Source organism: Sebastes fasciatus, chromosome 16 (assembly GCF_043250625.1).
Source record: "Sebastes fasciatus isolate fSebFas1 chromosome 16, fSebFas1.pri, whole genome shotgun sequence".
Lineage (NCBI taxonomy): Eukaryota > Metazoa > Chordata > Actinopteri > Perciformes > Sebastidae > Sebastes > Sebastes fasciatus.
Window position 1 is genome coordinate 3,583,926 of NC_133810.1, and position 17,187 is coordinate 3,601,112.

The 17,187-nt window shown below is 42.0% G+C and overlaps 1 protein-coding gene across 8 annotated transcripts in view; it reads right to left on the reverse strand.

Annotated features, from left to right (window-relative positions):
• Window positions 1–17,187, reverse strand: part of sgcd (sarcoglycan, delta (dystrophin-associated glycoprotein)) — a 618,307-nt gene that overhangs the window by 446,745 nt on the left and 154,375 nt on the right. Inside the window, exon 1 of one of the 8 annotated variants that reach the window (XR_012590425.1) lies at window positions 4,527–4,945. The exons of 6 other annotated variants lie outside the window; for them this stretch is intronic. Coding sequence is in view for 1 of the 2 variants with exons in the window: in XM_074611823.1 (XP_074467924.1) it covers window positions 4,527–4,529 (3 nt within the window). In the remaining variant the exon portion in view is untranslated. Of the gene's footprint in view, window positions 1–4,526; window positions 4,948–17,187 lie in introns of those variants that run through there. One more of the 8 variants, XM_074611823.1, reaches the window with a different exon arrangement.

Consider the following 17,187-nt stretch of genomic DNA (forward strand, 5'->3'; position numbering starts at 1 on the left):
GTCTCCCTCATAAACAACAGAATGCGGTTATGTGTGTGGTTATTTTGTAGCACTGATTTAATCAAGGACACTGGACGGCTGTGGGTAATGACACTGCGCTCTGGAGCGGCACTTCTCAAATCAGAGGCTGGCGATTTATCCACATATCTGTCCTGCTGCCTGCAGATCCAGAGGGATTTAATGAACATAAGGAGAAGCTTTTCATACAACGTATCCTCACACAACGGGTCCTATGGTATCTTACGAAACGTTATTCCTCATTTTTCGTACGTTTGATTGAATGAATGTCCAGCAACACATCAATTTACGCTGCATACAGTCTTTTCAAAATAAACTTCCACCTTCACAGGAAATAACTTGGTTAGGTTTAGGCAACACAACTACTTAGTTAGGTTTAGGAAAAGATCGTGGTTTGGGTTAAAATAACTCCGGATGTAGCGTAACTTCTGTGTCCTGGGTGGAAGTCTGGTATTTTTTGACACACCCTGAACTGATATTGTGTAGCTACAAACGTTGTATGAGAACAGCTAGTTTCATACAGTATAATGTAAAAATGAAACTAAAAACCACCTCATATTGATAAGAGGATCACCAGAGTTGGTATGATTCATCCTCTACTGAACATGAATGTCTTTATCCATCCACTAGTTGTTGAGATATTATAGAGCAAAACGGTGGATCGACCACCCGACACACCGACATCGTCTTTCCTAGAACCATGCTGCTACTGTGGCTAATGAAGTATGACAATCTAGTTGAAAATATCAATAGTGTGAGCATCCAGGTAAAAATCTGATTTAAAAAATACACAATATGTGCTACAGATCTCTTTACTTTCTATTTGATAAGGCATATTCTTAATCTTTTTGGCTGCAATGTATGGTTATCAGCATACACTCACCGGCCACTTTATTAGGTACACCTTGCTAGTACCGGGTGGTCTTCATCTGCTTCAAGGTTGGACGTGTTGTGCGTTCAGAGATGGTATTCTGCATACCTTGGTTGTAACGAGTGGTTATTTGAGTTACTGTTGCCTTTCTATCATCTCCAACCACTCTGCCCATTCTCCTCTGACCTCTGACATCAACAAGGCATTTCCGTCCACACAACTGCCGCTCACTGGATATGTTCTCTTGTTCGGACCATTCTCTGTAAACCCTAGAGATGGTTGTGCGTGAAAATCCCAGTAGATCAGCAGTTTTTGAAATACTCAGACCAGCCCGTCTGGCACCAACAACCATGCCACGTTCAAAGTCACTTAAATCCCCTTTCTTCCCCATTCTGATGCTCGGTTTGAACTTCAGCAAGTCGTCTTCACCACGTCTAGATGACGTAATGCATTGAGTTACTGCCATGTGATTGACTGATTAGCTATTTGTGTTAACAAGCAATTGAACAGGTGTGCCTAATAAAGTGGCCGGTGAGTGTATGTTTGCAGCAGAAAACAACTGTTTGTGGCAGACGTAAATCCAGGTGATTCCATTGGTTGGAACAATGAACCTTTACTGCAGACTATATGATCCACCATATGTTTAGGGTTTCACTCTTGCAGGGTTCATGTCTCTGTCTATTTCAACAGTTGGTAAAAACACTGCTTGTAAATATGTTGATAGTCCGGTGTAGGCTTGATGTTGCTAAGAGGTAACAGTAGACAGTTGGAAGCTACATGCAGACAGACAGTAAAAAGGCCCATAAAGAGACAGAGACAGAGAGTCGGGGCTGGGGGGCTGGAAGGTCAGCGGATATTTGGAGCTCTGACTCTCTGTTCCCAATATAACTGTGTGTGCCGCGACAGCTGCTGTGTGTCCTGAAGCAGGTGGGCTGCGTTACACAGTGGGAGGGGAAAGGACTCAGGAGTTTGCTGGTGGCAGAGGCTACTTCAGACAAATGGAATCAATGTAGAAACAAGTGCAGAGACACAAAGCGGCTGCTGGCTGTCGGTAAGACTCAGTAGTTGCTGTTAATTCCCTTCATCTCTTCCTGTCCAACTAATGAAAGGGAAGCAAAAACTTGTTTGACTTTCTGGCAAATGTTTCTTCTCCTTCTTCTTTCCTAACCAAAATTTGATTATATATTCAAATTGCAAAATTAAATTTCTATTCGATTAAGAAAGGAACTACCGTGGCTGTATGCCTCGTGCGCACTGAATGCACCGCATGACGGGAGTCACACAACCTCACTTCTATTAATTGGAAATGAAATGTAGCGTTGGGTCAAGCTGAACGAGGAATAATTCAACAACAAGCGTAATGATGGCAGAGAACCCGGCTGCAGAGAGAGTGACGCCGTATCCTAACAGCAAGCGTTACATTACGTCATGTAAACAAACCACGTACCTATCAACTGTGCGCTCCAGATCTGGAGATGTAAACCACTTAAAACATGGGGGAGTGGTATACTTGTACTGTAATGAATTGAGGACGTATCATAGAGGTAACTCTTCATTTCGACTTCATGAATCAGCCGTTCCTTGTCCATTGCAGCGCTTTCAAAGCGAGTGAGAGGAATAAATAGAAAACAGGGCGTCCAACAAAAGTACAGCTCAAAACGGCGTGCTGTGCTGCGTTGATTGCGGCCAGTTTTGACAGCTCTAGCGACCACTTTGGGTATCCCTACTCCTAGGTTGGGAACCAGTGCAGTAGTCATTGCTTTGAGCCTATGTGAGCTCCAATGTTTTAACCATTTTTACCATCCAATGGTTCCAGAAATGCCCACATCAGTCTGAACAGTGCTCATGAAGTTCTGATTTGTAACGTTCATGTCCGTGAATATCAAAAAGGGGCTGTTTATTGAGCTTGCTTATTGAGATACTATAATCTTTTGCAGCTCAATAAGTGTAATCAAGCGTAGCCAGACTTCTGTCTCGTCACGCTCACGGAAGGTCTGCAGTAAATCTCGTCCAAAATATATTGGGATAATGAGACCTTCGCACAACCCGAGGCAGCAATTTTTGAGTTTGAAAAGTCTTCTGGAAACGGCACCATTCATTGGCTTTCTGTCTGGATGTAAACAAGTTCTCACCAGTGCAATTATATAAAAAGTAATTGAACTCTAGATCACGTTAGTTTAAGCTATTAGAGAGTTCTTAACTGCACAAACCAAAACGTGGTGACACAAATTACCTCGGGAGGTTTTGCATGTTGAATGAGACGGAGGCAGCGTATGAAGCCCTAAAGTCCAAGTGAATCCAAGCTGACCACAGCCACGGTTCTCTGTGACGATGCAAAAATAAAGTTTAAAGCCACTTTTCAAACCTACAAGAGATACTGTAAAGTGTTTGATTCTCAAAATATTGATCACTTTGACTGATCGCAATTCAGATCAAACATTTAACCAGCTATATACCCGAGACTTGGGACTCGGACTCTGAGGTAAATCACGTAAATTAGGACTTGAGACTTGGGTGTTGATTGATGATTTGCACTGAAACAAACACTATCAACTTTGAAAAGAAAGTGCAGAGTTACTTTCATCATCATTCAGACATTAAAGCAACTTCCTTACAAATATTAACTTGGACTTGCAAGGAGTTGATGCTTTGCTCAAGACTAGGGCTGGTTGTCAAAACCTCAATATTGACTGAAATGTGTCTGTAACTAACGATCAAAAACTCATCAAATGTCCAGTAAAGTTTACTTATTTTTCAGATGAGATTATATTATCAGATAGTTCCTGATTGATGATTTGATTTAGCCAAACCTCTTGTGCTAAAATTCAGGCATCGTAGACTTGAGACAAGCTCAAACAGACGTGAGACATTACTTGCATTTGTCCAAATAGATTTAAAAACAAGAATGAATGTTCCCCACTGAGACCAACACACACACCCGTCCACCACAACTGACCCAGCCAGTCACCCCTCCCACCAAGAGCAGTGCTGAGGCATGCGTCCCCTCCTCCTCTCCAGTCGAACCCCGGCCGGCAGTAGGCAGCAGTCTGTCCACACTCGGCTCCTTGTTACTTATTTATAGCAGCTTGTTCCCCAGAGGAACAAAGTAATTGAAACCAAATGTGTTGCCGGGACTGATATGGGGAAGTTGGGCGGTCAGCCCACCCACCCCTTCTCCTCCCTCTCTCTCTCTCTCTATACACAGAGATTGTAGAAACGGGTGGAGGGGGGAGATTTAGAGCGAGCAGCCTTGGAAATCACTTTTCTTGCTATTTCATTTTCTGAACGAAAAAAGAAAAGAAAGCTCCTGAGCTTCATTTCTTCCCAAACTTCTCGGTTCACAACAAATAAATTAATTTAACTGCTCCAGTCTCGGGGGGATTCTGCATTTGTAAAGTGGTTATAATGTTTTTTCTTTTTCTCGGGCTGGTGAGCGCAAAGTGGGAAGAAACAACTTAAAAAAAAATTCTGCCAAAGAGAAAAGAAGCAAACTGCAAACTCAATGAGGAACCACGGCTTTAATTTGGTCGACTCTTTAAAGGAATAAAGTAGCAGCACTCGAAGCTCCGCCCAACGCCCCGCCCACCACAGACACACTTAATGAGCAGCCCAAACAAGGCAGTGAAACCAAACTTACCATGATTTCTTTCCTCTCTTTTTCCTTCCTGTTCACTCTTTATTCCTTTCTTTACTTCCCCTTCTTTTCCTCAGTTCTGGTTTCCCGGTGAGCTCTGCTCTGGTGTGTCAGGCAGATAAAAATGGGATTGAGTTGCTGCTAAAAAGCTGCATGAGGCCTTCACTGACCAAAGTCAAAGTCAGGCAGCCACCTCTGTCTTTCTCTCCCCTCCCCGTAAGCCTCCCTCTCTTGTCAGCTTTTCCAATAACAAACTGCTCCCCGCCTCTTTTGGCCGTGTCCCTGAGCTGTGAGCTGTTTCCTGGACGCGTGGTGGACTCCTGTGACCCGGCTGTCTCCCTCTTTTTTCTCCCTCTCCTGTTTTTTTTTTGCTGTTGCTCCAGCCCTCTGTTTTACAGCCCCGCCTTCCTGCCAGATTTAGGACCAGAGACACATGTGGGCTTCTGGGTTTGAAGTTTTAAAGAGGCGGGACTTGCCTCAGAGTGTTGTGTTGTCATGACGACCCCTCCTTCTCCAGCAGCCTTGCTTGTTTTATGAGAAAGTATATGGGGTGTGTTTGGATGCTTTTTTCCCCCATGTGTGTATTGTGTGAAGAACAGTATAATATATCACACAGAGTCATACAGCGAGTTTAGTTGGACAATAACTGTGTACCATGGCTGGATGGAATAATGGCAACGACTTGTTCAATAACCACGTTTCCTCAGGTTTGTATTTTGGGTTTCTACTAGAACATGTTTACATACTTTAATGTTTAAAAAATCCTTTATTTTCCTCATACTGTCTGCTTGAATATACCTGTATTTACCCTCTGTCTGAAACGCTCCGTTTTAGTACTTTTCAATGGAATTGCGACAGAATTGCGTTGCTAGGCAACAGCTTACTGTTTATTTCCTGTCAGCTGATGTCATTCACATACACTGACAACAGGAATAAAACCGGGACACATTTAAAATGTTTACGTTTAAAAAAACGTTGAAATGGTCTAAACATTGTATATTTGTGACATCACAAATGGACAGAAATCCTGACGGTTTGTTTCGAAAGCTCAGTTTCTGAATACGGGCTGTGTGTTTTTCTCTGTGGATTAAGCATTTCAATACTTTCACAGTATTTATATAGAACTTGAACCTGCTTAATAAAATAAAAGCCATGAAAATGTCACTTTTTACAATATGGGACCTTTAAATATTTGAAAATCAAAGTAAATGACGGATTAAAGTCCATCTATATATATTTTAATTATATTTCATCTTATACTTTTTCTTTTATCTCCCACAGCTGGGAGGGTGGATATATATGGGGAGGTTTAGGTGTTTACGCAGTATTTTTGACTTTTTGTTTTTAGTGTTCGTATTTTTTTTCGTTTTGTTTATTGACTTGCTTCCAAACAAAATTAATTAACTTTTTTTTGTTATGTTTTTATTTTCTGTGGTTATATATTGTATGTCTCAATAAAAATATTTGTACATATTTCTTATATTCTCATTTCCTATTTTTATTATTTACTTATATTTACTTATTTATCTCTACATACTGTATACTGTGTTATATATGGGTTCATTGTGTGCATAATTTACATGTTACATACTACTTTATTTCTATTTTCTTACATGTCTTTATGTTTATATAAGAGCAACTGCAATGCCCCAATTATCAATAAAGTATTTCTGATTCTGATTATTTATTCTAACTACATTTTTATTTATATTTTTAGATATTTTATCAAAAAAAATCTAATTCATAAATATTGACGACTTTGTGCATAATTAGTTCAGGAAATGGCTCAGATCTGTTTCATCGTTTTGCAATCATGTTTGACATTTTGAGAACCTTGTTTGTATCTGACATGTGTGTGTGTGTGTGTGTGTGTGTGTGTCCTTTAGAGAGCTGTTCATTCAACTTTATGGTCTGTAGTTACCCTTTACGATAGCTTTAGCGACATGTTTTGGATGGAAAACTTCATGAGCTATATAAGAGCATGCATGTGTGAGAGCACGTGCATGACAGTCAGCATGTGAGCTGCGGGAGAAAGAGAGAAAGAAGCGATTTAGAGAATGCAAATTCCTCTCCTCCACTTTAATGTTCTGTGGCCTGACAGCGAGGGAGGAAAAAAGTCTCACAAAGCTTCTCCTACAAAGCTCCACTTTCTTTTCTCTCCTCTCTCCCCTCTTGCCTCCTCTCTTCCTCCCTCTCCTCGCAGCCACACTGATCCCATTCTCTCTGCCTGCTTGTTTGTGGTGAGACTGATTTTGTAGGTTAGGGGAATACTTCATGCTTTGATGTTACATCCAGCCGTTTCACAGCGCTGCGCCTTTGATAAGAAAAAGCAAGGTGCTTTATTACTAAAAGAGGTTAAAAATCCTTTTATGTGCCCGTAAAACAGGTTAAGCTGCAGATATGTCCGCACCCCCAAAATTCACCAACATGTTTGACGCCTGGTAATTTCAACAATTGTGAGTTTTTCACTTTTACTCCCACGATGAAAATGCTGCCACTCTCTCACTAGCAGTGGCGGCTAAAAAAAAAAAAGAAAAAAAAGAATAATAGCAATCATTGTCTTAACAGGCGAGGCGAGGTCTGAATCTTAAGTGGGCAGCCGGGACGAAGGCTGCAGACATCAGGGGAAACTCTCTGTTGTACCCTGGGCTGCGGCTGGAGCTCCGCTTGATGATGTATTAATCAATAAATAAAAGGGGAAATCCCCTAATAGACCTCTGGTTAAGAGAGGAGGAACACAGCGAGGCTCCGTCTAATAATGAAGACGTAGAGTAGGCAGATACGGCGGGAGGGGAGGCGAAGCAGAAGATCCCATACGCAGACGGATATTTAAACAAGAGTTGAGAAGAAGGCGATAACAAGGAGAGAGAAGACGGCAGCTGAGCAGAGCTGATGTGGAGGCAGAGAAAACAGACTCTCTAAGGACTCATTGTTTGAGTTAAATGTCAGTGGGCGGAGTATTAATCGTCTCAAAAGTATGTATCAGGTAGACTGGCATTTTTTCCTTCACTTTCACAAAGATGTGCAATTCTTGACTATCTTTGAAGTAAAATAAAATCAAACTAAAAATATGACTGACATGCAGTCATGTTAAGACAATCAGACCCTCTAAGAGAAAATGTGTAACTTCTGTAAAGATTTTAACATATACACCCCTTTAATGTATTTTTCCACTGGCTCACTGCAGCCTGTAAAACGTGTTTCCTTTCTCATTACCAGCCTCACAGTGGCTGCACAATGTTCTTTTTACAAGTAATTAGTCCAATTGGTGTTGTGTTCTGTTTACATGCTCAATGCCATCAGAAAAAAACAAAAAAAAGCTGGTCTAAGTGCAACACATTGAATCCAGCTCCCTACTTTTAAAAAGATACCACTGTGATTTTGTACTTTTTTCAAAACTATAAGTTATTAAGCAGAACTTTATTTTGAGCTCTCCAAAACTAGTAAACACATCACCTACTCAAAGATGGATCTACATGGAGAGAAGCACTGGGCTTCGTGAACAAGTTAAATCAGATAAAGGCTGAACTCTAGACTTATTCTACTACGAGTAGCTCATATTTACTGTGTACTGTGTACTGGGTGTCATAATCTGTCTGTATCTTTATGCAACAGTAACTCATCCGACTCTTTTTTTTTCAATCAGCACAAGCTAGCCAACTGCCACAGTGTTTTTTTCTATAAAACTCAAATCGAAATATTTTTAATTTGTTCAGGAACATGGCTTTTTTGATGGTGGAAATTCAGTGGATTAGCTTAGCGGCATGCTGAGGGTAAGGTAACTGGCTAACCTTGATAACTGTGTCATATTTTATTAGGAAGTACTGTGTAAACAATGCATCCTCATACAACGGGTTGTATAATATCTCTGTGCGTTCTCATTCGAACGTCCGGCAACACAAATGATCAGTGCACCTGTGCAAGCCCCCGCAGTGCAGAACCTGTTTAGGCAACAAAGCTACTTGGTTATAGTAAGTAAGTATGTTTGTTACGTAAGTTAAGAACGCATGTGATGTTACAAAACTAAGGGTAAACTAGAATGGACCTCCGCCAAGCTGCCCGAGTACGATTGCTCCGTTCAGCTTGCGCCATCATCCACGTGTACTTTTGTTGATGTTGAGATCAGCTGTAGTTGCGGAGCATCGTAAAACACCTTCATTCAAACTGGACAGAAACAAAGTAAAACTCACCTAAACAGTCGTTGTTAGTCTTTCCAACAATCACCAAGTGTGCTTTGGTCCAACTCAACTGTAATTTCACAGAGTTTAATGTGAAAAAACGCCGAATCTATAGGTGTCCCCCGCTCCCTCCACCCCCCTGCTCTCTCTCTGTCCCTCTCTCTGCAGGCAGAAGGAAAGAGGCAGGGTGATGCGTCATGAACGCGTCATCAGTCACACTGCGCATGTCTTAAAGCCTGTGGTGTTAATGCTAATTCATTGTGCCACACCCCACCCCTCCAAAACATTTCATTCAAATCCATCGCTGACTTTTGGAGTAATCCTGCTAACGGACAAACCAACAAACCAACGGCATTGAAAACATAACATCCTTCCTAGGCCTTTGGCCTTGGCGGAGGTAATAGGTCAACATTGACTTCTGGTTTCACACGGGACATAAACAGCGGTGTCCTAAGTAAAAGTCCTGTGTTTGTTTGACCCAACCGTCCACCCTGAACTCCTCCCTACGTGTACTTGGTCGCTCTTTATTTTTATTTACTACGTCCCCTGACTTCCTTAGAGGTATAGCCCTGGACATCCGAGCTCATGTGGGTTATATATGAATTACAGTGCATTACTTTTAGTAGGCATAGTTTAGTTTAGTTGGTGATCCCCTGAGTTTTCTTCTATCACCAACAGCAGGCTGACATTTGTGGTTCAAAGTGAAACGTCTCAACAACTGTTGGATGGATTACTATGCAATTTGGTGAAGACATTCATGATCTTTGAGAGCTTCGATGATCCTCTGACTAAAGACGAGAAATCTGATTTACACTATAAGCTATCAAAGAAAACAACAAAAGTGTGTTTTAATTCCAGCTCATTTACACAGTGCTCCTTCCTTATTTAACCAGAAAAGTGCCTCTCTTTTACCGACGTATCTTTGCCAAGAAGCCTTTGCCTGTATCCATGAAGTCAGATTGACAGCTACAGTTTCCTCCCAACCCCGGCGTCTTTCAGTGTAGTTCAATCTGAGGTCATTTAGCCAGAAGCCCTGTGCTTCCTTTCTGATGTTTAATTCATCCAATTAGACCAATTCTGCCTCTGAGAAATGTTTTCACTGACAAATAAACCAATCCGTCTGTAAATTCATGTCCGTCTGTATGGATGAGAGAACATACAGAGGACATTACTCGCCAATCTATCGTGTTTGCCCATGATTTATACGTCTTTCAGCTTTAGCTCTTCCATCTGTCAGCGTGTCCTCCCTCCAGGTATGGCTCTGTACGTCATTCCCGTATCGTGATACATAATGAATGCTGATGGTATTATTGTGTTCTTGTGTGACTCATACCCAAGGCAGAAAAGTCCCCAACCTGCTTCTCTCAGCCCGAGTGTCTGGAGGATTCCCAGCCTGCTTCACTATGTGTATGAAAATAGCCAATTACGGGCCCAGACTGGCCCGGCCACTGGGTTTCAGAGCCAGTCCAAGTGCAGGCAACTCTGGTTGAATATGGATTGTGTCACAGATGTCATCATGAATAAATATGGCTATTTATTTCCAACTCCAACACAGTGCACTCTCTCTTGTTTACTCTTTCTGTCTTCCTCCTCCAGGTGCGAGTCTGATTCTTCTATTCTGCTTGAAATAAAGTCTACGCAGTTCAGACATCTGTTGTGAGAAAACAATGAACTCAAGTTCATCAAAAAGGGGCCTCATTTTCTTCTCAACTCCTCACTGCGATACCAAAAGCATTAGATGTTGCCAGATCACAAGGCAACACACAGCAACAAAACAAGCGAGGCTGAGGAGGAGGAGGAGGTGATTATCATAATCAGATGCGAATGTTATGTGGAAATTGACTAAACACCCTGAACATCTCTTGTGGGGCCTTTAGTTTTTATTGTTCAATCTTATTTGAGCACGATGCCAAAGAGGTTGTTTATTCCAAAAGTAAATCCATGTTTCCATTTGGGATGAAAATCATTACCTCATATCCCTCGCTCCGTATATTTCATGATTCTGAACAAATGATCTTTTATAAATAAAGGAGGAAACAAGGCCTGCAATAAAACACTCCATCCATGACAATAAACAGATTTTTAGTGAATCATTCGTTTCAATATTTTGTGAATGCAGAGTTGCATTGTCACTCTGCACAAGAATACACCAAACTCAGCACAGCAGAGGATGAGGAGACACACTAATAACTTCCCCCCCAGAGGAATACAAGACTCATAGCCTACAGGTGGATGCTGGGTGGAGGTGGGGCTATATGCACAGCAGCAGCAGCGGTGGTAACAGTGTTTTTTGACATGAAGCGACACTATCTTAAAATAAATGTAGTGGTTGTATGGGCTCATCAGACACCGACAATATCAGGATGTTCTCACACAACATTCAGCTACGAATGTTGTGTGAGAACATCCTGATATTTATATACAGTATGTATAGCTATATACTGTACCTACGAAAAGTAATGCACTGTAATCCCACATACTCATGAACTAGGAAGTATAGAAAGAGGAGGTTTGGGTGGATGGGTGGGTGGGTGAAAAAATACCAGATTTTTGCTCAGGAGACCGGTGTCATTGACCCGTGTGAAATCAGAAGTCAATGTTGATGTCTTTGTCATGTCCGTACTTACGTATTGCCACTTCCTCAGTTATTTTAACCCAAACCACAATCTTTTCCTAATTAACCTAAACTTAACTAAGTTGTTTCCTGTGAAGACGGAGGTTTATTTTGAAAAGACTGCATGCATGTAATGTGTGGATGCACGAAAAATGAGGAATAACTTTTTGTAAGATATCATACGAACCGTTGTATGTTGAAAATATACGTATATAAGTATGTACAGTATAAGTATAGAACAGGATTTTGCAACTCATCCCACAGGGCTGGCTGATTGATATTTCTTTCCTACCCAAGTCCAGAGAGTTTCTGCAACTCTTAAGCCGCCGACACATGATCAGGGTATCTGCAGGTTTCAACAAGTCAAATTTAAGACTTTTTAAGACCTTTTTAAGACAACTATGAATGCAATTTAAGACATACTTCATGTCTATACTGGCAAGAAAGTACTAAGGATATGAAAGAAAATTGGAACCACCGGAATTACTTGCAAATTTTTTGCTGTGGTGGTGAAGACGTTACCAGCGGAAACACTGTTGCTCCAGCTTTGCAGCGGTCCAGCCGAAAACCAAAATAGACGGCTCGTTTCTTCTTCTTTGGTAGTTTTGGAAGCGCTGTTTCCTGGTTCACTGTGCTAGTTATGATACAGCGCCAACACATCGGCGTATTGCCGCAATTGCAGCTACAAATGACAGAAATCCATCAATTGCGATGCATATTAGAAAATAGTGTTTTCCATGAAGACATCCGTCAGAGTTTTGTTGAACGTTTGAGGCGTGGCGAAATTTGACGGACCACCTCGTTATTCTCTATGCTGGAAAAAACCCTGCACTCTCCAAGCAAACAAGATAATGCATTTATTTTTTTAAATGAAAGTAACGTTAATGAATTTTTAAGACCTGCCAAAATTGTATTTAAGACCTTTTAAAGACTTTTTAAGACCCCGCGGGAACCCTGTTTTTTCTTATGGCAAGCGACTAGGCGGGAGCGCTACCTTTGGCATGGCGCACCGCTCCAAATCGCCATCGAGCACTGTGTTCAAAGTTCAAATGATTTCAACTTTGACCTTGGTTGCCGCTGACCTTTCAAAGCGCATCCAGTGAGAACAGCTGCAACTGTTGTTCTTGTTGCCTAGAAACAGTGAATGGTGTTGCTTGCGCTCTTTTTTGTGACCTATTTTACCTGCTGCCTCTGAATGAAGAGCAAATGTCTTCATCATGTTAAGGCAGTTTTAGACATTTTCCTAAACTTCTGTCCTTAACTGGCAAACCTAATGAGGTTCAATCCAACCAGCTGCCATTATGTGTTTTTAACTATACATTTCACCATACACAACACTATCATGTCCTACTATATGACATTGACTAATGAAGGACGGATGCTGAGTTAAGGTATCAATGTGGGCTCTCACCTTTTCTGTCAATGAACACTTCTTTCTTTCCCCAACTTCCTCAGTGCTGCTGACACAGCTCTAAAACTTCAGCACTCAAAGGAGCTGGTCAATTCAGCTATTTTCGTTTTCTTCTCAGCACCTCAAATCCATTTCCATGTTAATGAGTCATTTTGAAAGTCACCTCGCCAGAAAACAATTGTCTTGATTGGCAAAAATGTGGCCGTAGCTCACCTGGAGGTGTGGGCAGTGGAAAGTGAAGATAATGTTATTTTTTTTTATCATATTATATCTTCTCTCTATCTCAATGCAATCTCTATAAAGTTTCCTTACTTAATACTCCGGTACTGATCCCTTTGCGTGGCTGTTACATGCACTAGCTACAGGAAACAGAGGCCGCATGAGGCCCGTAGTTGTTTGATTATACTTTTATATTCTCAATATCTATTAATTTATTAATGTTACTGTATTATTAACAGTAGACACATGTATTTTCCTTCTTCTCAGTTTTCATGGCGGTGTGCTCTGTTCTCCATTTCCCTTTCTTTATTGCCTTCCTCTTTGCCAGGAGGCACGTCTTTTTCCATCAGAGGAAGTGAACTCGCTGAAATCACTGAGAGCGATCTGAATTCACTAACAATCAATGGAACCGTCAGTCACCACCAGCCAGATGCAAAGCACGTATACTCTACTTGTATTCCTATCATGTGATTCGCCTTCAGTTTTCACCAACACTGTCATTTTTTTCCTATAAAAGTTGCAGTCATTTATATGGCTTAGAGGGGATTTTTTTGCTGTGTCACAGCTCGACAGAAACCAGTCTTATCCGTTCTCGCAAAACGCTGCTGTGTGCAACAAACCGCCCACACTGTGTTGCATTTTACAGGATTGCATCAGTAAAGTTTCTCCACATGCATTTTTAATAAGAAACAATGGCCTTTTTGCTGGATGTGCAATTTAAGCAGAAATGCTCAGTAAGTAATCATAATAAGGTCGATGCCACGAAACGTCCCAGGGAGCAGTCGTACCCATACTAAACCACGCTGACAAGAAGTCAACGGGGCCTTTTAATAGGTCAAGCCGGGATGGAGTCAACTTTATCATTAAAATATACGACAATGGCATGTGTAGTTGGGGAATTTGTAAACATACAGTAAGATTGGGAGCAATTTTAAAAGCAGAGCTTGAGCTACACTCAGCTGCACCAAATGTGCATTTAACTTAAATATGGGACTGTTTCCCATTGAATTGTCGTAAGCAGTAAAGCTACAGTGAGCACAGAGGCAATTCAATAATGCAGAATCAGAGCTGTAGAAGTGATATCTTTGAGCTTTATGATAGAGAAAGAGAGCAACCATCCATGTGACCATTTCTAAAAGCTTGGACTGAGTGGGAAGTCCTCATTACGCTGACCCGCCAGATGGTTTGTTACACAAAACCATCTGAGATGCCGTGATTGGAAACTGTTTAGAAAAGGGCAGTCACTTTCACAAAATACTTGGCAGGTGATTGGATGAACCACCTGTCAATCAAACACTTGCCGAAGCCAGTCGGGAGAAGAGCGGATACATCTTTTCCATGTGCAGGCGCACCACCGGCCCGTCTCGCCCGCACCATCGGGGAGGTGGAGCGTGAGCGCGTGCGACAGTACCCGAAATATGGTGATGAGAGGATAACGTACCGCTGCCGTAAAGTGGTATCGATGCCGTTGTATCGGAGCCGTTTTGCGAGTACGAGTACATGATACTGGTATCGGTGCATCCCTAGATGGACTGAGGGGGAAGTCCTCATTACGCTGACCCGCCAGATGGTTTGTTACACAGAACCATCTGAGATGCTGTCATTGGAAACTGCAGGAACTTTCAAAAGATACTTGGCAGGTGATTGGATGAACCATCTGTCAATCAAACTCTTGCCGAAGCCAGTCAGGAGAAGAGCGGAAACATCTTTTCTATCGAGAAAAGCCTTCGGTGTTCTTCTTTCAATGAAGAAATACTCTCCAGTCCTGACATATCTGATGCTATTGGAGCATCTATGCCAACCTCTTTAGGCCACCACTGTTGTTTTGAACGAACAGTCACCTCTCCGTGTTGTCTCGCACATCTAAACTCCGCCTGTAGCTGCCAGTTGCTCCTCACAGGACGCTGATTGGTCCGTGCTCTGGCTTGTCGGACACAAACGCATTACTTGAAGCCTGACAAGACGGATTTTTGTGTGATCTTGAGACATCGTGAGGATCCAGCTTCCATGCAAGGTAAAGTGTGCATGGCTACATTGTCTGGAGTCAGATGTAAGACTGTTTTTTCACGCACGTCTAAAGCCGGTCTGAAAGCAGCCTTTGGAACAGTTCTATCACTGGTGATGTCAGATTTGAGCCCCATTATTTAGTAGAGGTAAAAAGTGTACAGTCCATATAAAAGTTCCCCTAATGGAGTTGGACCAGACAGGCCTCCTGAACTGACTAACCTGTAAAGACAGCTCTCGGCTCTCCTGGACTCTACGGCCTCAAAGTTTGAGAGTCTGGGGAAGTTTTGACATTTGGGAGTCAAGAGGGGGAGAGTCAAATTAAAAGAGACAAGGTGCACACATAGAGACGAGCCCAGCAGGTTAATGATCGCTGTGCCACCGCCAGGCTCCAGCCATCTGGTTAGCTTGTAATAGAAGCTGTTGCTGCTCAACACAAATGAAGCTGCAGAGGAGGTAGGAGGTAATTTGGTTGCAGGGTAGTAGGAATCTGGTAGAGAATGCTGATTAAATGTGAGAGCGGGTGCGATGGTACAGTACAGCGCGTGTTTCCAGATAATTAAGATATGAGCTACAGGTGACAGTGATGCTAACAAGCACGGCGGCATCTTTGCCTCTTAGTGAGCAGAGCCTGCCAGCGTGACAGACAGCAAGTCTTCACAGGATGTCCTTATGGTTACCGGGACTCCATTAAATGTGACAGAATTACAGAGTCTGAGACACAAAGTTCAGCTTTGAGATGCCACAAAAGAAGATAACAAGAACTGATTCTAAGACAGAAGGTGTGACTCACGCAGTCATTTTTCTGTAAATGTGTGACCTCAATTTGCTTTAAGTACATGGATTCAGACATTATGTAACTGCATGCTCACCTCCTGTTGTCCATAAATCCTCTGTCACAATGTATAAAAGAACAGGGGGCGACTCCTCTGGTTGCAAAAAGAAGTCTGATTGTATAGAAGTCTGAGAAAATTAGCCTACTTCTCATTTGATTTATTACCTCAGTAAACATTGTAAACATGAGTTTATGGTCTCAATCACTAGTTTCAAGTCTTCTTCAATACAGCATGATGTTCATTTAGTAAATTATGGTCCCATTTAGAGTCAAATAGACCATAAAGCAGGGGATGCTTTAGGGCGGGGCTACCTTGTGATTGACAGGTCGCTACCACGGCGTTGTCCGGTCTGGGAGTTGTAGTGTTTAACCCTTTCACAGTCAGTTCATGACAGTTAACTGTAACATTTGGTCGCCTGAAAATGTCTTATTCAGCATTATTATGTCAGTGTTGTGTGCATAGCGTGTTTGTTGCCCCCAAGTGGCCAAATAAATCAATTAATGCTGCTTTAAGTAAAGTCAAAGTCTCTTTCATAGCTTTGTCCGTACATCTGAAGAGGACTGTAAGATGTGATTGAAAGCTCTGCAAAAAGCTGCTTTGACCTTGAGATTAGGTTATCTTGTCAAACTTCTTTGTTTTCTCTTCAGGTCAGACTTTTTGCACCAAAAAACGTTACGTTATAAGTTATTTTCCAGCACTAAAGGATAACACTATTACACTTTTTTGGTATCTTCCCGCGAGTTGCTGGGAAATTCATCAAACTAATTATTTAAAATTTTAAATGAACATTCATCTCTATGAAGGAGGAGCATCTGTTTAATTTCCAGCCGTGTCATTTCCACCATCAGTCGATCTTGATCTGTTTCATACACTAATGTTCTCTCCCTCCCTCACCAGCCTTCTCTGGCTGCATTGTTTTGAACAGAGACAGAAGAGAAACATATTGCTCCTATTATACCCTGGCGTTTGGTTTTTCCACAGAAAGCAGCGATTGTGTTTCCATTGGAGCGCGGTGATGTAGATGATGGCTTTGGCAGGCGGCAGACAGGCCCGCTCTGATGAGCGAACACTCCGCTGGAGGAGAATGGGATGGGGAAAAGGCATGAAAAATGGTGCAGCGTTTAGCGTCGCTTGGCACCGCTGCCGTGGGTTCATTGAGTCAGAAACGAAGAGGCCGTCTTTGTGGGGTGTGACTGTCACTGCCGGATGACAGATTGCATTCTGGGTCCTCTGAGAGGAGCAAAGAGGATGAGATAATGGTTATGAAATAAAAGTCCCCCAAAACTGTGAAAACAGACAAAACAGGGCGACATAAACTGCCAGTTTAAGGTGAAATATTCAGCCGCAAGACAAAAACTGCTAGCAAAAAAATTTGATTTCTAAGCAGTGCATTCGCACAATT